The following is a 21,055-nucleotide window of genomic DNA, read 5'->3' on the forward strand; positions in this document are numbered from 1 at the left end:
ATACTGCTTTAAATCACCCAGTCTTATAGCACTGTTTAAGCCTTTACATTCTTTTATGCTAATATGATGTGGCATAAACATAGTGAGATCCAAAGCATTTTTGACTCTGTTTATTTGGGCTGTAAAAGCAAAAAATGTGCACAGTTGGACTGGGCATTAGGATAAGGAACCCAAATACTAATTTAAAGAGAGTTCCAGATATCAGGGAGATCACATGAGTCAAGAGCCTGGCAACTAACATGCTATTACAACAAGAGGAGCCAAAGCCTCAGGTTCAACAAGGAAAAACAAGTAGAAGCCCACAACCAAGAATAGGAATAACTGGGGGCAGAACAGGATTCAATGACTAGGTTTTCAAAAGAGTAATTATAGTAATAATTGGAAGGTGGCTTATTATACTTTTCCTTTGTTGGTGACAGGTATGGACAGAAGCATAACTGGGTAGCTCCACCCTGGTTGCTTCCCCTCCAGTAATACTAGTGGATATAGATCTTCCATGCACTGTTACCTTTATATTTTTATATATACCCCAGTCCAGTAAATAGGATGTCAGTGAAGTTAGTGGAGACTCCACAAGGCCACCAAGTTCTGACCCCAAGCATCTCTTTGCAGAATCAGGGCTATCATATTTACAACTCTTTTAAATACTGTGTTCCAAGCAGACCAAATTAGTATAGTAAAATACAGGACCCAATATGTATCTCTGACTTCCCATTCTGGTAACTGCCAGATCATGAGTGCAATCAGTTTAGAGAAAAGGATGGCCCTTTGCTATCTCTTGATCACACATTTGGCTGAGAAGATCAATATCCAAAGATCATCATTTAGGCAGATAATTTAGTCCAGGAACATGGGCTTTAATTGGAGACAGAGGCAAAATGAATGGCTGACTTGAAATTCAGGCCTCCATTTGATACTTATTGCAAAGAGGGAATTTAAAAATCACACTGAAAAACTTGCTACCATATAGTACAGCATCTTTGACTCTGGCTAGAACCATATCTGAGGTAAATCAGCAAAACTCTGTTCAATTCAGTGCAGATTTAAACCATCTGACATTGTAGCCCAATGTGCTGATGTGCATGGAGCAGGTTCAGTGGAGCGGAGTGGGGAACAGAAATAACGGTCTCATATAGCTCTGGTCTAAATCAATAAAATCAATGGATCAGTTCTTGATTTACAACAGCAGAAATGAGATCAGACTAAATCCCTGATTGTTGCCTCCACGATTTGAAAGTCACTTTCTAAAATCGGATTTAGACATTTTTAGGTTATTTTAAAACACATGCTGCCAACAAATTTGTTGGGATAGAACGTATTCTTGTATTGTTGCCAATAAAAATGAAGTAGAAAATGATGGATAGTTTTTCCCATTTTTTGTGATTTATTCATTTAGACCCAGACTAACTGCAGACAGCTCTTGAGCTCTGTGGTGCCTCCTTGCCAGATGCTTCAGGGAAAACATATATATATTTTACTATAGGAAGCACAGCACATCTGGGACCAGGAAGTCTCTTTCATGGCTGCAGTCACCTCATGAAAAAAGAGTTTCATAGTTTCATAGTAGCCAGGGTCAGGAGGGACCTGAACAGATCATCTAGCCTGACCCCCTGCCACAGGCAGGAATGAATGCTGGGTTCACAAGACCTCAGACAGGTGATCATCCTATTTAATTTCCTAGAATTAAATTAATGAAACAATATATTAAAAGGAAAAAAAAACCCTTAGTAGTAAAAAAGTCTTATTAAAAAGTCTTCCTCTTAAGTAAAGCAAAATTTCTAACCATGTTCTCCATCCAGAACAGCTTCTCACCTTGAAGTGGGTTTCAATATATATTTTAAAATTAGAGTTGGCATTTCTGGTACAAACAATCTTATGGCCATGTTATGATGTCTGAGAAGGTGCCAGAAAGCCTATCTTGCTGCATTGCTGCACAAGTTGACAAAGGGAAGGAAGAAGCTATCTGTGTCCTTTTCCCCACTTGACACCCAGACACTGCAGAATGGAGCTTTAATAGCGTGCAAGCAATGTCACCAACTCTACCAGTTCTCACAGGATTTGGTGTTGTGTTATTTTATTTATTGATTGATTTAGTCAAAGCTCCACCTCCTGGAGGCATAGGATTCCCTGAGAATCTCCCTTTAAAAAAAAGGCGGGGTGGGGGGGCTAAGTTTCTAGCCCTGACGTTTGCAGAGAAAAGGCTAAAACCTGACGCAAGTAATTCCCTGAGGCTCAAAGATTGGAGGACATATAAAAAGAACTTGAGAACTATTTGTGTTGAATCTCCTCATTTTTAAGTCAGTCCCATGGCTTTTTGGAGCACGACTCTTGATTTTTGAAAGTTCAGGGTTGGCAATATACTATGTGCAATTAATAAAAGAACAGTATCTAATAATGCCCTGTTTTAGTTCAGCCATGCTTCTTTGGGAATTTGTGTCTTGGCTGCAAGTGCTTTGAACAAGGAGAAAATCACTTCAGAGGTGCGCAGTGCAAGGAAGGTTTTAATGTCCATCTTCCACTAACTGGACATGTACACCACTAGTAAAATGGAGGGTAGTGCTGTGGGAAATCAAGTGCTGTGGATCCAGCCTGGCTTTAATTTTAGGCAATGACAAATCTCCCAACTCCAAAATATTCTCAGATCTCCATCACTTCACAATGCGAGAAGTGGTCAAAAACAGACCCTATTTCCATGAGCAGATGTTAAGACTAAATTGGAACATAATAATGTACTGTGATGTTGAATGTCATGTCCTATAATGTGAACTATGATGCCCAGGGAAATGGAGAAAAGGACTGTAGTGTGAACTGGAACTCGCAGAAGCTTCCATGGGAGTGGAGGGATGAACTGTAATGTACACTACAGCTCCCAAAAGACGGCAGGGGGCAGGAGGAAGTGGAAGGAGCAGCATCAGAGCATGGGTCGCTGCAGCCAGGAGGGAGATGCATGGCTGAGACTCAGAAGCGGCGGAGCTAGGACAGAGTAGCAGCAGTAGTGGCACTCAGTTGTGGAGCCCAGATAAATGGCAGTTAAGCATTTTATGGGACCAGGGACTGGTTTGGAGCCCTCCAGAGTTGTGGGAAGGTTTACGGTTGTCAAGTGTATATATTGCAGTTTTAGTGTTTTTCTACTAGTTACCTGTTCTTGAGTGATTTCAACACAGTGGACATGTCTATACATGCTTTTTCGTGCATCTAAACTTAATGTGCATTTGCCTAATGCACATTAAGTTGATTTAGGCACACATCTTCAAGGTCACATGCTTCATTAACACGGTGTGCCAACCAATTTGGGACTAAAGTTAGTCTACACGTGTGTTAGTCTAAGGTTCGTCTACACATGCATTAAGGCGGTTTAGCTATTCGTGCCTAAATTGGATACCTACTATTGCTATTGCAGCTATCCAATTTAGGGGCAAATAGCCTCAAATTGTCATTTTTAAGGTGCATTAAGAGTGCGCACATGTAGACCTGCAACCTTAATGCACCTTAAAAATGGCTAATGCACCTTTTGGGTGTGTCTACATGTGCTGATTTATGTCACTGTTTACTCTCTGTTACCGAGATCCTAAGCATATGTACCTTAAGGTTAATGTTTATTTACTTGTGTCTGCCCCCCCTCTCCTTAGCCTTGTGATCCTAATCCCTAGCATCACCCATATAAAAGTGGGAACTTCCCTTGCTGGCTCCCTGTGCCAGTTCCTGGGGTTGTAGGGTTCAGTACAATATGTTTGAAGTTGAGTACTTTGTGTTGAAAATTTGCACTATTCAGTCATGTTTTCTTGTGAGGCTTTGGGGCAGTTTTATTTTTCCTTCTGTAATATGGAGATATGCAAAATCTGACTTGTACTACTGAGATAACTTGTACCAATGTCATCTTCAAATTTTTTTTGGAGGGTATTGCCTGTGGCGGTTGGGGGTGGGGAGAAGGGAGTCAAGAGGGGGAAATTTTGTACAGTGTTACAGACCGCCATGTCTCTGTTTCCTTTCCAAGGCTGATCCAGTGGTCATTTACACATACACAGATTCCCCATTAGAAAGGAAGCAGTTATTAATTGTTACGTGTTCCAGTAATTGAGCAGTCTTCTCCCTGACCCCTCAGATCCCAGTTGCTACTCCCTTACTTTGTGTTCCCTTTGCAGGGAACAACCAGTGACACATACAAACCTCATATTTCAGGGTTGGTCATTAGAGCACAAGATACACAGAGACTATTACCAGAGCAGTTAGACTAGGTTGTATTACTACTATTCAGAGAGGGTTTCAGGTCACCTTTGCTCACTAGTCCAAGAAACTGCTACGAGCTCAGTCAGTCTGATGATCAGCTCTAAGATAACTTCACTAATTGGAAAACAAGCCTGTTTTCAGTCTCTTGATTTTTGCAGCAGATATTTCAGATGGGCTAAGAATTTGTTACAAAATTAGAAACTAACTAAAGCCATGGTGTAGGAGTAACAATGTATATAGCTTGTGCAAACTATTTTACAGGAAATTAAATATTTATGGCTTCTGTCTCATTTCTGAACAAGCCAATTAATTTTGTCTTTCTTTTCTGAGCATTAGCAATATGTAGAAAAGCATATTGCCACTCTAAGCAATGCTGAGAAAAATGCAGAATTTTTATATTTAAGGCTCAGGCCAGATGTTGCTAATAACTGAATATGCTATAAATGCCATATGGGGCAGTGGTGCATCTACATGTGCAATTAATTTGAAGCAATAAACTCCAGAGCAGTTTGAGCCGGAGTAAACTACTCCCAGGTGCAGCATCTACACATGCACCTGGGACAGCAGCCGGGGTAGAGCAGTTTAAACCGGGCTGCCCCTGCCCTACTCTGGCCCAGGCTACGGGTGGCAGAAGAGTTGACTGGCACAAGGGTGCTGAAAATGCAAAGCCATGTGGCTAGGCAACAGGCAGGAGTCTGGCCTCTGGCTGACTGAGCACAACTTACCTCTGTAGTCAGTGTCTACACGTACATTTAATCACAGTTAATTGCTCCACCATTAGATAGTACTATCCCTGACAGTGCTATCTTACAGTGGTATTAATTACTTTACTGCAGACCAATACTGTTGCACGTGTAGACAATGATGCTTTACTCTGAAGCTAATTAGTCTACCCCGCAGTAAAGCACACGTGTAGATACAGCCAGTATGTATTATATTACAACCTAAACAAGGCTACAATAAAAGAGCATTATTATGATTGCAAAGTCAACCACTCAAACATTAGGAGATGACAGCATAAAACTTGTCTGTCTTGCTTGTGCATATGCATTATGATATAGTCTTTGGCTGCCTATACACGTGCTTGAAGGTGGAGGGGGTGGGGGTGTCTTAGTTACAGCTGTCCCTGGACAGCCACTTTGATTAAAATGACTCACTGTCATGTGTATTAAGCTCTGGAACTCTAAAGCAGGAGCAGAGTTAGAGTTTAGTTCTCTAGCACTCCGCTACCTTCTTCTCAAGACTAGCCACTCTTCCTGTCTTGCTACTATATCCTTCTCAAGTCATGCGACATGTGAGGAGATGTCTGACAGACAACCTGTTATCCTTTACTACACAACCCTGATTCAGTATCCCATGACCCTGAACCTGTTCACTGAATCTCTTGGAGGAAGCGATAGTCTGTGATCATAGAAATGCTGTGTTGTAATGTATATACACAAGGGGACTGATTTCAGGCTGGACAGCCAGTCTTAATTTTGGCATTTCCTGATATCTGTGTAGTTGATGCTGCAACTGTAAATAATGTTCTTTGAATGCAGCTTTTTGTGTATAATTTCCTTTGTGTCTGATCACTAAAGAGTCGCATGAGGAAGCTTCATCCTACAGTTAAGGCATGAGGGTGTGTTCAATCCCTGTGTGATCTTGGGTGCAGTCTCCTGCCTCAGTAACATGGCAAGAGTACAGATAATCTTTCTGGGTGCCCATACACATGTAATGTGCACATTACAGCACATTGGAACAGACTCAACCAAGTCTGCTGGAGCGTGGTAACTGCTGTCCTCCAGCCAACTCCAGCATTACATGTATCAGCATCCCCGCACTAAAAAATGGCAGTGGGGGCGCTTGAATTAAAGCTTGTTGAATGCGCTTTAGTTCAAGTGCCCCCATCACCATTTTTTTTAGTGCAGGGACACTGATACACATGATGCTCTGGGTGCTTTAATTAGAGCGGCTCTCAGACCTGCTCTAATTAAAGCTTCCCCCCCCCCCCACACTCCTGGAGCACATGTATAAATGCCCTCGGTTACTCAGTGTCTGTCTTATCTAAATCACAAATTATTTGTGGAAGAACCTGGTTTTATTACAATGCTTAAAGCCAATGGGCCACGATCTCAGTAAGGGCTCCTCATCACTATGTTAAAATTTAATGTGCTACTTCTGCCTGAAATGAATTTAACTTAATCATAGAACAAATTTAGTATTTTTAGAAAATATCTTGGCTTTCATGAATGTTCCCAGAAGGCTAATGAATAGGAGTGCTGGAACACTGAAAAATGAATTAATTTTACAAGTCACCACAATGTTCATTCTTCTCATGATTCATTCAGACCTAATTTTATAAATAATACAAATTATATCTGGAAGTATGTAACACCTTTCCCCAGCATTGCAAAGCACTTTGCAAACACAGGGAAATACAAATCAAAGAGAAAAGCCTTTTGACCAAGGTAATGGGGGTGAAACCAGGCACAAACCCAGAAAGTATTTTGACCAAGGAAGTTATTTTGACACGGGGAAATACAAATCAGCTATGAGCCCTGCTTTGACAGGCCCAATGACCTTGTAAGACAGCCTGCAGCTATTCTGCACAATTTGAATACAGAGTTTGCCAGGCCATTTCTGTTGCTACAGCAATTGAAGGAGGTCATATTGCAAGGGGAACCTTGGGTACTAGTCAGTTTTAACTCTGACTCATTGTGTGCCCTTGGATATATTAGCTAATTGCTCTGTGCCTCAGTTTCTTCCTCTGTTAGATGAACAGATTTCAAGAAGTGTTTAGACTAAATTCAAGATTTAACCCATTTATTATTTTATTTTATTTTGGTTAGGTCATTTTACGTTTATTAACTTGAGACTTGCTAAGAATTTTGAAAAGGCTGCATTTTTCAGAGTCTGGCTTATATCTTTATTAAATGTGATGCATGAGAAAGTACAGAGAAAACAGGCAAGTCTGAAAATATGCCATAGCAAAAAGAGGAAGAACGGTTATCAAACACCATCTCTTGCTTAGCCTAGAAGGGAGCAATTGCAGCCCAGGCAGTTGCTTCAAATGCATACGTGAATTGTCTGTTTGCAAAATCCTTTTCTTACCAAGGTAGATACTGCTCACATGCTATCCTGTAACTGAAACTCATAGCTGTTTCCTCTTTTAAAAACGAAGAGGTCCATAACTGTTGCCTATGGACAAAACAACTTCTAAGTTCCTTTAACATTCTCTGAGCTGTGATGCACTAATGTGGGAGGCCCAGTCATTAGTACTGGGTGGCTGTTTGCTAAGTGTGGGGGTGGAGGAAGGGATGATTATGTGTTCTTACCATCTTCAGGCCTGAGTGGCAAGAAATACATTTCTAATTTGTAAAGACCTCTTTATGGAGTCATACTGACTGGGTTGAAGTAAATGGCAGTTTTGAGTGCACAGTAACTCTGAGCGACAAGCCACTAATGTTTCACTTCATAGCTTCCTTTATGAGTTGCGGTTGCAAACATTGACCTGCAGATCTGCACGTGTTTTCATGGCAGTGTTGACACTGGGGCTGCTTGAAAAATACATAATCTGAGAGCAATGTATGGGAAGCTTTGCTTGAAAACAAATGGCCAGGTACATCAGAAATCAAACACAAGTCCACATCCGCTGCCCCACCCTTGATTTGCTTTCCCTTAACAACTAGTTGTAAAATATAGAGAAATGCAATTTCAGTTTTAAAGTACCATCTAAGTCCTCTGGACAGGTAGCCAGTTCTTTGACAGTTCTGTTTAGTCTACTGTCACTATGACTACTTTTCCTCCTTGGCAAAGTATTTGTCCTGGAGTATTCATTTCCTATTACTTGTTAAATAAACCAAGTCACTAATTAGGCATTATAGCTAGTTAGGAGTTACTGGATATCTTTGAAGCAGCCTGCACCGACTAAAAATAGGCAAAAGTGTTACAAATCAACTTTCAGGTCTCAATCTGTGTTGCTGGCTAAGAAATCTCAAAAAGTAACACAAAAAATACTTTTTTTTTTCTTCCCAAAATTACTTTTAAAAATTATTTACCATGCAACTTACCATTAGTGACCAGCTGTGCATTCCATCCATGCTTGTAATAATTCCTGCTTCTTACTGCCATAGATAAAGAGAAAACAAGTGGATACAAGAGCAGCAATCATCTTAACCCAAATTCTTCCATGGTTTCGACCCCACAAGGCCTCACTTAATGAAAAACTCTACAATGGCCTTAAAAGAAGGGCAAGATTTGGTCCCATGTGTTGCAGGACACTATGGTGCCCTGCTCCTTTAAAGAGCTGAAACTGCTAGGGGAAGAGCCCTAACAGTGAGTTGGGAGCCCCAGCTGCCGGTTACCAGGGCAGCCAGAGCAAGCTGGTGGCCCACACCTGCCAGCAGTCAGCTGACCGGAAGGGGCAGGGCCTGGCTCGTATATAAACCCTAGGGCTGAGGCTAGGAAGACAGTTCCCTGCCAGCAGCCAAGGGGGAAGGAGTTCTCCTGGTGCAAGCAAAGGGGAGAGGCCTGACTGTAGGTACAGCTTCTGATACTGTTGAGGGACAGAGCTCCCCCGATGTGGCTTGAATGATGTTATAGCCGCGTGACTTGAATTTATGTTATAGCCCAGGGCTTGTGTTTTGTTTGCTGTTGTATAAGACGGGTGGTTTGGGTGAGGCTATTTGGGGAAGGAGGAGGCCTCACTGGGGGCCCACAGTAGCGTGGGGATCCCAGTGACAGAGAGGCATGGCATTTGGGGTGCACAGACCCAGCACCTGTGAGGTGCAGAGCAAGAAAGGGCTGCGGAGAGCCCAGGGAGGACAAGGGGGGCCAAATTACAACAAGGCCTAGAACGGACAACGTTGGTACCATCTGTGAGGCTTGGGGCGTGGCAAAGGGGTGGTTGGAGCCATGCATAGCCCATAAGGCTAGGGTACCCCGAAGCACCCATTGTGACATCTATTTTGAAGCAGGATACACCAGAGGTCCACAAACCCATGGGGATCCAGAGAATCAATCAAGACCATGTCCAAGAGGACTTAAAGGCATCTTCCCTATTAATCATTATATCAAAGATGTGGCAGGTGAGAATAGAGGGTGTCCATTGGGCCAACTTGGCATGGTAAAGGGGCCTTGGGGAGATCATAGCCATCCTTCAGGACCCCATCCTGTGACACCATGTCCTAGAACTAACTAAAAAAATTATGCAAGGGGATAGTAAAACTGTCCATTATTATAGTAGTTACAATGGACCCAGAATGTTTGACACTTCCTTTACATTTATTGTAGGGTTTCCAATAAAATTTTATTTAATGCAAAAGTCCCCCTCATAAATTATTATTAAGCTTTGGGAATAACAAGAGTTTCCTTCTGGGAAGGCATTAATGAAGACATAGATTCTAGATGTTGAGGAAGAAAGTTTGAATCAGATGTTAACAGTGAGTTGCTAAGGGAAAGGTTAATGCATGTTTAGAGTGTTCAAGGCAGATATAGAGACAAGGAAGTACTGATACCATTGTACAAGTAATTGAGAAAACTGTGTTTAGAACGCTGTATTTCTGGTCACCGATGTTCAAAAAACATGAACTTAAACTGGAACAGATACAATGAAGGACCACTAAAATGGCTGAAGGAATGGAGATCTTGCTAGAGATGCACCGATACATTGGTCCCATATCAGCAATTGGCAATCGGCTTTTTTTGGTTTGGGGGGGTTTTCTGGGAGGGTTTTTTTTGGCTAATGTGGATGATTAATGTGGCTGATAAATGCCCCGGGCATGTGCGCAGCCACAGGGCAGCATGCAGGCAGCTGGGTCTGGCTGGTAAATCTGTTGTGAGGGAAGGGACATAGGGCAGATGAGGCCCCAGCAGTGAGGGAGGGAGTGGAGCTGGGGCTGGGACAGAGGCAGGCGCTGCATAGCTGGGGTGGGGCACGGGATGGAGCCATGAACGGCTCATCCAAGGGGCACAGGGAGGCCAGCTCCTACTGCTGCACGCACCTCGGGAGGGCATGAGTGGTGTGTGCCTCTGTATCTGTGTGGGGTGAGGGTGGGCTGCTGCTGGGCGGTGCACTGGACTCTTCCTGGTTTGGGGCTGGGCCAGCCTGTGTTCGAGGCGAGCAATGGTGGTGCTGGGAGTGGGGCATTGGGGAGGCAATGGTGCTTTTTAGGGTGGCTGCGGCCCCCCTGTAATCCCATCCCAGTGCTACCACTGCCTGCCCCAATCATAGCCCCAGCCCAACCCCTCCCCACTGGGAAGAGCTTGGCACCACTCCTGGCCCCAGCCTGCAGCAGGAGCCCGCCCTCACCCTGCATTCACATCTAGGACACGCACCCCGCCATGCCCTCCTGGGGTGCACACAGCAGCGGGAGCTGCACTTGCCTCCCCATCTCCATCCCACACTCCACCCCAGCTGTGCAGCACCTGCCCCTACCCCTGCCCCAGCCCCAGCCCCACTTCTTCCCTCACCGGATCTACCCTCCCCCCTTGCCCCTTCCCCCGGACACGGCTCTCCACGCTGCTCAGCTGCATATTGGAATTGGATTGGTATCGACTGATATGCCTTGCTAAAAACTGGCGATCAGTATCAGCCCAAAAGATCTCTATCGGTGCACCCCTAGATCTTGCTTTATGAAAGAAGATTAAAGGAATTTAGCTTAGCAAAAAAAAAGATTAAGGGAAGAGAAATAAAGGGAAGTTTTGGAATGGTATCTGAACCAGGGCCAGACCTGCATCAACCTTTAAACTATAAGGCCGTGTCCACAAATGGTGTGGACGTTTGGTTCCCATGGGACAACTAGCAGCAGCAAACTTTGTGCTCTGACTGGGCAGGCTCCACTTTTGAGCAGAGCGCGCCGACTGTGCATGCGCTGCTCCACGTTTTTTCCCGCTGCTCCACTGCAGCACAGAGAACACCTGAATGTGTGGCATGTGGCACCGCAGATGTGTTTACGGCACCACATACCCCACAGCCACACTTGTCTGGATGTGGCCTAATAGTCTTCAGCCTTGAAAGAGATTTTGGGTCATTTTGAGAGATTTTAAATATAATATTCCTCACTTGCTAAGCTCTGCACATCTGACCTCATTATGTTAAAAAGAGCTATAGAATTAAGGGATAAGAAGACGAGGAAAGAGAAAAGGAAGTTTTTAAAACTGTCCAAACTGTTTGTTAGGTTTGTTTGACAGGGAGGCTGGCAACAGTGGCTTGACCTGAAAATGCTTAATGTGTCAACAGGAGTTTGATATGGGTTGAGTAATCTTGTTTGGATTACAGCTCTTGACTCATGAAAAAAATAATATTGGTGTCTTGAGCTAGCCCTTGCTTTGATCTTCCTTGAGTAAGTTACACTTTCCAAATGCTGAGACACTGCATGACGTTTTCACCTCTTTTTGAAAGGCAATAGTCATCTGAATCGAGCTGTTATGAAACTAGTTTAGTACATGGCCAGTTTAGACTTTGTTTGAACATGTAGAATTTGGTGGCAGTATTCAAATCCAGCCACCAGTGCACAAGTGCAACTTTGGAAAAAAGGTCACTAGGAATTTTGCATTAAAAGTTAATGAGAGGACTGGGGAAAAAGTTGGAACTTTTAAATCTTCAGGCAGTAAAAGTGGCTTTATTAATGTGTCCAATATTCTATTTGAAAATTAGTATGTAAAGAGGTGCATTCACAAAAACAAAAAATTTAAACAGCTATATTTAGAGCATAGATAGGGAATCAGCTTGAGGTTAAGTAAAGTTTTCTGCTATTTTGTTTTGTTTTTAGTTTACCCAAGAGATGTTCCTTCTTGGAAAGGGATATAGGACAGCGATACATAGCTATTTTTCAATCCCTTCGTTTACACGGAATCACTTCAAGTAAGTTAAAGGTGTGTTTGTGTCTGAAGAAACCCTGTCTAACATTTTTCAAACATGCATTTGAAATCACACTAACAATTCTGTATGTATAAAAGTCCTATATTGGTCAACTCTTCATCTGCCTGGTTTACAGAGGCATATATTTCTTTTGTTTACACACAAAATGTATAGGAATACTTTAAAGTGTATTTTTGACAGTCTGGCTCACTTGTCAGAGTTAGAATCAATATCTATCCCTAGTTAATTTTTGATATCCTTGAAATGTGCATTCCCATCAGTGTTCTCCTGTAAAACCAGGTATAGATCCAACAATGCAAAATAGACCCACATTCTACTTCAGTTCATGAATATTTCCAAAACAGGTGTAGCTATGCCCTGCTATTAAAACCAGTAATAATATGTCCTTATTTCAGAGCTTTCACATGCATATGCACATAGCGCCCTAGGAGGAATAAATGTACCGAAATAGAAATAGGAACAATAACTGCACATTTGGATGACAACGAATGCCAGAGACAGAATGCAAAATGATGTGTCAATCTTGCCCCTGGCCCCTATGACTATTCCTAGATACCCTGCCATACATACTCCTTACACAGCATCCTTCCGTGGATATTTTCAGAATCCGGAGCAAAACCCACGACAATGTCACAACTTCCATACTTAAACGAAGTGTAATGCTGAATCCAAGATATATGATTTAAGAAGACTCTCTTACTCTTGGAAGCCATCTTTCATCAAAGGCAGACAGTGACGTGGAAATACAACACTGCTTGAAACGTGCGAGCGCAGCCTTTGGATGCCTGAGTAAGAGTCTTTTTAAATCATGACATCCTTGCTGAAATGAAGCTCTTGGTTTATCGAGCCATTGTCGTTCCAACTCTGCTGTATGGCTTTGAAACTTGAACCACATACAGAAGGCATTTAAAGAGCTTGGAAAAGTACCACCAACAGTGCCTTTGCAAGATCCTTCGGATTAGCTGGGAGGATAGATGCACAAACATCAGCGTCTTAGCCAGAGCAAATTCCAACAGCTTTGAGGCCATGATCATCCAAAACCAACTTCACTGGACAGGTCATGTCGTTCACATGCCTGACTCCCGCCTTCCAAAGAGAATCTTTTTCTCACTGCTGAAAGGAGGTTAGCAGAGGGCAAAGAAAGCACTTCAAAGACACCCTGAAAGCAAACGTTAAGAGGCGTAACATTAACATCAACATTTGGGAGACCCTTGCTCAGGACCAATCAAAATGGAGGAAGGCTCGTTGGAAGGGACCTTAATACTTTGAAACAGCTCACTGACAGGCAGAAGAGGAAAAGAGGAACAGACAAAAAGAACATCCAGTGCAGCAACACAGTGACCATCTCTCCTGGAAACACCTGTCCTCACTGTGACAAGGCACGTGGATCTAGAATTGGGCTATGGAGCCACCTGTGGACTCACTATTAAGATCCTTTGAAGACAATCTTACTCGTTCGTGAATGATCACCTGAGTCAGTGCTGATGCTGAATCGGCACACCTTCTGGGGGCTACCTCATAAAACATGAAAGCCTTCTAATTATAGCTAAGTTATTCCTTCAGCTGAATTATAGAATCATAGAAATTAGGGTTGGAAGGGACCTCAGGAGGTCATCTAGTCCAACCCCCTACTCAAAACAGGACCATCCCCAACTAGATCAATCCAGCCAAAGCTTTATCTAACCGGGTTTTGAAACCCTCCAAGGACAAAGATTCCACAACTTCTCCGAGTAACCTGCTCCAGTGTTTTACTACCCTCCTAGTGAGAAAATGCTTCCTAATATCTAACCTAAACTTTCCTTGCTGCAACCTGAGACTGTTGCTTCTTATTATGCACTGAGAACAATCTACCTCCATCCTCTTTCAAACCCCACTACAGGTAGCTGAATGAAGGCTGCTATCAAATCTCCTCTCAGTCTTCCCTTCTCTGGACTAAATAAGCTCAGTTCCCTCAGCCTCTTCTCATAAGTTATGTCCCCCATCCCCTTCACCATTTGTGTTGCCGTCTGCTGGACCCTCTCCAGTTCGTCCACATCCTTTCCATAGTGGGGGACCCAAAACTAAACACAGTACTCCAAATGTAGCCTCACCACTGTTGAATAGAGGGGAATAATAGCTTCCCTTAACCTGCTGGCAACACTCCTACCAATGCAGCCCAGTGTTCTGTTGGCTTTCTTGGCAACAAGGGCGCAATATTGATTCATATTCAGCTTATTGTTTACTGTAACCCCCAGGTCCTCTTCTGCAGAGCTGCTGCTTAGCCAGTCAGTCCCCAACCTGCACTGGTGCATGGGATTCTTCCGTCCTAAGTGCGGGACTTTGCACTAGTCCTTGTTGAATTTCATGAGATTCATTTTGGCCCAATCCCTCAATTTTTCGAAGTCATTCTGAATCCTAGCCCTACCCTCTAGTGCATCTACTACTCCCCCCAGCTTGGTGTTATCTGCTCCTGAAGTGACAGGGGCTTGTGATTTTTGGTGTGAGAGATTCCAGGCTTGGGTTTCACAGATGGCTGAATGTCTGAGGTACTGATGCACTGCAATGTCTTTTTTTTGTCTATGCATGCGTGTTGTCGGTAATAGACCTGTTTTACTTCCTTTTACTATTGCAACTTTATTAATTGAACATCTTCTCTCCTTGCATCTATGTCCACTAAGGTAAGCATCTAAAGGATTTACAGAAGATTAACTTCTTCCCACTGCCATGGCTGACACAGATCCTGTCCAACCATTACCATGCAGTGAGTTGGTATACTTCTACACACTTCAAAAATGGGAAATATTTAGTATATACTTAGCTGTTGTAGTTCAGATTATTTTATTTTTACTTGTATTTTGTTTTGAGGTAGCTTTTCATGGGTCCAATCAGGATTTGGTCCTCCCTGGGCATGTCTATACAAGATGCTACTGCGCAGTTGTTACTGCTCACTTATTTAGTACTTGTACTAAAGTGTTCGGTAACTGGAATTACTGTGCAGTAATGCTGGCAAATGTCTTTTAGGTGATGCTACTGCACAGTAGCCTAATAATACTGTGCAGTAGCATATTAGCACTGTCCGTGCTATGATGTGCTACTGCACAGTATTTTTCAGGTACTGTGTAGTCATCTCATGTAGATGCACGCACTGTGTACAGAAACTTGTACAACAGGGAGTAGGTGAATACCTCTGCCTTAAAAGCTTGTAGTCTCATTTCCTTGAATTTCTCCTACTTGAAATTGCTTTGTCAAACTTTGCCTTTGAGCTGAAGGTATGATAGAGGAGAGTATGGTATGTTGATGTAAAGGAAAAGAGGAATGAGAAAAATAATCTGGATTATATAGATGAGTGCTACATGTCACTGACTCTCTAGCCATGATTTCTTTATTCTTCTGTAAGTTTTATGAAGAACTGTGATTTGCCCTTCCATCCATACACACACACACACACACACACACACACACACACACCCCCCCCAACTACTCTTTTGGAGAGATGCTATTACCTTTAACAATTTAATGGATACTTCTATTGTTTTGCTATTAGTATGCTTTTCACAGGTGGAGTCAAATTCAGATTTTGTGTACGCAGATACAGCTCCCATTAAAATCAAGAAACCTTCCAAAATGGGGAAGGAAAAAGAGGAACAGCATGTAACTTGAACCATTACAAAGGATGCACTTCCATTGCATGTTGATCCCCTGCCACATCTCCCTCAAGAGCTTTGTTGCAGTTGCAGTCACGTAGCACTGTGGATCTCAGACAGTTTCTGATGAGGATATATCGTGTATGGAACTCAGTGGTGCTGTGGAAAAAAACCCCCAAACAATGAAATTATCAAGAAATAGAAATGTGAATCAAGACTCTCTTACCCTAGCTTTCTACAGCATAAATGCTCTATGGTTTGGAAAAACTATCCTTCTAACTGCAAAAGTCCTTATTCTCCATTGCCTTATACCTTCTGTGGCATGATCGACCAATAGAAAGTGTTTAATGCTGCCATTATGATTTGATGTCACTTTCCAACCCACTCACAGTTGCTTTGCAGAGGTGTAAAATACCACACAAGGTGCAAAGCTATAAGAGAAATGGGCCTTGTCATTAATTGCTTCACCGATACATAGTATGGGGGAAGATTCTAACCCGGTGCGTCTACATATTCATTAATGCACCATAGTTACTACTCATTAAGTTCAGTACTAACTCCATGCTACTGGCAGTAGCACCGGTGCCTGGGTTTTTAGTGACTCTTATTGCACAATTATTAGGCTACTGAGCAGTTAGTGTCTCCATGTAAACATGTTCACCAAGTGCTAAATCTGTTGCTAAGTAGATTGCCTCACTCTGAAAACAGCAGAAAAGATGTACCTAGCTTTATATTTATTTTAAAGAATTTTCTAATCCATAGACTTCATAAGTATTGGCATACTTTATTTTCCTTTCAGCTGGAAAGTGGTGGTGACATGCCATTCCAGAAAGATTTTTCCACACAAGCTGTGAGATTTGGTCTGGTACTTAAACAGGTATGTAAAGAAATACATAAATAATTAAATATCTAGATTTTATTCTGTTTCTCTGTGGATACCAGTATGTTATGTGTGTAATGTGCACATTCCTGGAAAATTGTGAATTACATACTTCTTACTGTACAAAATGACAGCTGCTTGCTAAGATCTCAGATCTGTAGCTCCTAATAGCAAAACAAATGAAGTATGACTAGTTACATTCATTAGGACAATTAAAAGCATTTTCTAAGTATGAGACAGAGTAGACCTGCTAGAATATGTATCTTAATTCAAAATCTCATTTTTTTTCAGTACGTTGCTGGACCCTGAAGAGTAGAGGGTAATGTGGTAGTGGCAAAGTATAGATAGGGTTATATGAGAGTAGTAAATAGTCATGGGAACTGTTTTTATTTACAAGTCATTAGCCCAAATCCAGTCTGGATTGGCAGTGACCAAAAATGAATGTTCAGAAGTGTATGGGTGTGACCTTGCCCATTGCAACCAACATGAGCTGAACTTCCCAGTTGACTTCAATAGAGACTGAATCAAGCTTTATATGAATTGACAGTATCTACATAATATGATGATGACCCTCTCTCTAATGTATGACAGTTTGAGTCCAGTTCCAAGTAGTCCAGATGTCTGCAAGACAGAATTCACTGTCTCAATTGACTATGAATTAACTTAAATCAAATCCTGAAGGTTTAAGATTTAAAAGGCCTTGTGCTGGCCTTTTGCTGATGGATGGATACTTCTAACACTGATTAATTACTTTTAGTCTGTCACAATTCAAGGCCTTCTGACCACCCCGTGCTAATCTCTGATACTTCTCCATCCTAATTGCTAAATATAGCTGAAACACTTTTTAATTTAGTAAGATTGTAGAAGCAGAGAACAATTGGTTACAAACCACGAGCTTCAGGAGAGGATCCCACATACTTAAAATTTCCCCCAGACTTTAGGAAACTCTCTCTTACAATACCTGGGGACCTTGCACAGTATGGTTTCAACTTAACAAATAAGGACATGTAACATATTAAACATTTACATTATAACTAAATTCCTTATACTTTTCTATCAGTTTAAAGATAATTTGGGGGGGTCTATTTTTTTTTCTTCTATGTGACTAACGTAATGAATCATAGCTTTCCTATTATTGGCTTCTTTGTGATATTTGTCTACATATTTTTGAGATTAGTCTGGATAAAGTGTTTTTCTATTTTAATTGCCTTTTAGGAGCCAAGATATCATGAGGAAATAATTTCCATTTATGGATTCTTTTTTGAGATAAAAGCAGTCAGACATGAAGCTTCAATGTACAGTTTTTACATTAAAGTAAGACAGAAACATCATTTGCATTATGTAAATTTTGTTTATGAAATGACTTTGCCTTTATAATTTGAGGTTGAGAATAAAGGTAGACAGTTGTACTGTGGGGTTATGCAAGGGTATGATGCAGTACAAATGTCTTCGTGTTCCCTTCCTTCTGGCTGCAAAATGATTCTTCACATGTACAAAACATACCATGATTTTAGTTACAGAACTGGCAGTACTAAAATACCAGGAGGAAGGGTGTTTTCTTGGTAATTTAAACAGCTGGTAATCAGGAAATACTAGAAAATCTATAAACAGACTATCTGTTTATGATTTGCTTCACCAGTTTTGAGAATAATAGGTTCCTGAGTGTCTAAATATCAGTAGATATGCACTGGTGACTCCTTTTTGTGAAAATATATCTTCTCACATATTCTTTGTACTGGATCAGCAATAGGGCAAAGAAGAATTGGCATGATCCAGTACTTGATATGGCTTCTACTTCTTTTTTTTGTTACAAGTAGGTAAGCGTTCTTTAAAAGCTCCCTAGCATCAGTAATAAAATGATATTGTGGTAGACATTGTTATCACTTCTTCAATTGTTCTTCTTCCTGTAAAGAGTCTTGTTCTAATACTTTTTTGACAGTAACTTTTCTTTGTGAGCTATTGCATAGTACTCACTTCTGTTTCTGAATCCTGTGACTTTGTTATTAGCTTCCATTTGCTTTAAATGGCTTCATTTGTTTAGCTAACTTACAGTGGTCAACAACAATGTTCCTGTTCAAGTTGTTACTAAGTTTGGTGATGGCTGTAAATACAGTGGTCACAGTACATGTGGCCTAATCTTGCAAGTCTACTGCATGATGAGCTTTCCATTGCTTCTAATACTTACAGACAGTAATCCTGCAGTCAAAATTCCCAGCAGTCATCAGGGCTAGGGACAGAAGTTACACATAAATTAGTTTAAGTGATTAGAAACCAGTTCAAATCTGTAACACGGCAAAAGTTCAGTGCACTGAAACCACTTTCAAAATGGCTGAAACTGGTTTAAGATAAACCTGGTTGGATGTGGTATCAGACTGGACTGATTTATGTCAAATCAGTTTATGGAACTTCTGTCCCAGAACCCTTCTTGGTTCAAGTTAACTTAGTCCTCCAGCATCCCAGGATGCTTTGCAGCCTTGGGCTGTGCTGTCTGCTCCAGCGGAACAAGGGTAGCCCCACCCCTCTGCTCCCTAGCTGGAGTGCTACCACTGCTCTAGCTGGCTGAGAAGGGGGTGGGGGAGAAACCCAGGTCCAGACCCCAGCTAGGGTCTGCCTGGTGAAGGGGAAGCAGCCCCTCACAGGCTTTTTCTCCACTAGAACAGAGTGAGGGGGAATGACCAGGCCCTGGCCCAAGCCGGCACGCTGAGGAGGGGGAGGGGGGTTTAAGCCCCCTCCCTGGCCTGCATGGTGCCCCAGTTGGGGTCTGCCTGGTGGAGGTGAAACAACCCCTGCCAGGCTTATCAGGTGAAACAACCCCTGCTCCCCACTCATGTGGACAGTGGGGGGGAGAGGGGCATGGCATGATGAGGTGGAGGGGTGTTTAAACTCCCCCCACCCCCTGCAGACCCCAACTGGGGTCCTGTATGGGCCAGGGAGGGGGATAAACCCATTCCCTTCCCCATCTGCCTTGGCATGCCAGCCCCCTGCTCTCTGCTTCAGTGGGGAAAAGCCTGACAGGGGCTGCTTGGCCCCTGCCATGCAGACCCTGACTGGGGGTGGGTCAGGGTGGGTATTTAAATACCCCCATATTGTACTCAGAGGGCCAGCCGGGGCCTGGCCGCATCCCCCCTCTGCTTGAGTGGGGTGAGGAGGAAAAGCCTTGGAGGGCTTCTCTCCCTGCTTCCCTCCCTTCAGCAGTAGCCAGCAGGCTAGGAGGCATGCTCTAGCACCCTCCAGCTTCTGGCCTGAGCCACTGCAAGCATGTGGCTACATTTCCGAAATTAAAAGTGAATGTCTGTTCACTTGCTTCTTAGTTCAATTTAAACAGTTTAGACTAAGCTGCAAAGATTGAATTGATTCAGCTTTGGGCTTTTTGACTGCCTGTACTTAGCCTGGGAGTTTCACGCTTTCAGAGTCTAGCCCAAGATTAGTAATTAAGGAGGTATGCTGAAAAATGTTTGTGTGCCACCAAAGTAACACAAAAGGTCAAAGTTACTGTACAGAATCTAGACCAAATGTATTTTCTTTTTTTACATGGACATTTAATTACTTACATTTCTACAACAAGATTTATCCCTGATATTAAAACCAACATCAATTAAGTCCCCCACACTTGTGTAACTCTGAATCTTGAATCCAGTGTCTTTCATTCAGAAGGCTTACCAAGTACTTCAGAAATGTTTAACTAATCCTGCATCCCCTTACTCAGATCAACCTCCCAGTGATATAAAATGTCTGAATCCTAGTTTAAACAGAGGGCCTGCAAATATATAGGGCCTCTATCTACACTTATCATTGAAACATGTTTAACTGTTTAATAGCTCGCAACAGTCCTAAAGGATGCCAAAACTCAGGATAAGATCTCTTGAACTGCTTCCATTTGAAATTACAAGAGAATTTTTAGGCAGGAAAAATGCAATTACCCAATATTTGGCATGAGAGTGCCACTTTTGCCAAGTGCTATAAGAATGTTAATGGCTATTCAGGGCACTTGCCTTGATCTTACAACTAGACAACAGTATAATAGGCCTGTGTAAAGTGGCTAGTGTTCAGATTCGGCCAATTCAGGGGACAGTGATTTGATTTGGTGATTCAAATCAATGTCCTGATTCGATTCAGCTGAAATCTGATTCGGAGATTGAGCTGCTGCTGAATCTCTGAATCAGCCAGGCTCATCCCCTGCCTGCTCTCCCAGCCCAGCTCCTGGCTTGGTTTTTTTTTGTTTGGTTGGTTGGGGGTTTTGTTGTTGTTGTTGTTTTTAAGCAAAGCCCAGACTCAGAGTGGTGAGTCCCAGGGCTTTTCTCAGTTTTTTCATAAAGGGCCAGATTTGGCCCAGGCAGGACACCTGTGGAGGGTCCAGGGGGGCTCGTGCAGAGACCACCCCCATGCATGGGACAGTGGGAGGCAGTGGAGATCGCCACCTGACCTGGCAGCACCCAGTGAGCTGGAGCTTTTTTTTTTTAA

The 21,055-nt window shown here is 42.5% G+C and overlaps 1 protein-coding gene across 1 annotated transcript in view; it reads left to right on the forward strand.

The window, feature by feature from the left end:
• Positions 1-21,055, forward strand: part of BTBD16 (BTB domain containing 16) — a 51,218-nt gene that overhangs the window by 28,019 nt on the left and 2,144 nt on the right. The window contains exons 12-15 of the mRNA XM_025205923.1: positions 11,982-12,073; positions 14,749-14,831; positions 16,514-16,591; positions 17,810-17,908. Coding sequence (XP_025061708.1) covers positions 11,982-12,073; positions 14,749-14,831; positions 16,514-16,591; positions 17,810-17,908 — 352 coding nt within the window. The remainder of the gene's footprint in view (positions 1-11,981; positions 12,074-14,748; positions 14,832-16,513; positions 16,592-17,809; positions 17,909-21,055) is intronic.

The sequence above is a fragment of the Alligator sinensis genome, unplaced genomic scaffold (assembly GCF_000455745.1).
Source record: "Alligator sinensis unplaced genomic scaffold, ASM45574v1 scaffold28_1, whole genome shotgun sequence".
NCBI lineage: Eukaryota > Metazoa > Chordata > Crocodylia > Alligatoridae > Alligator > Alligator sinensis.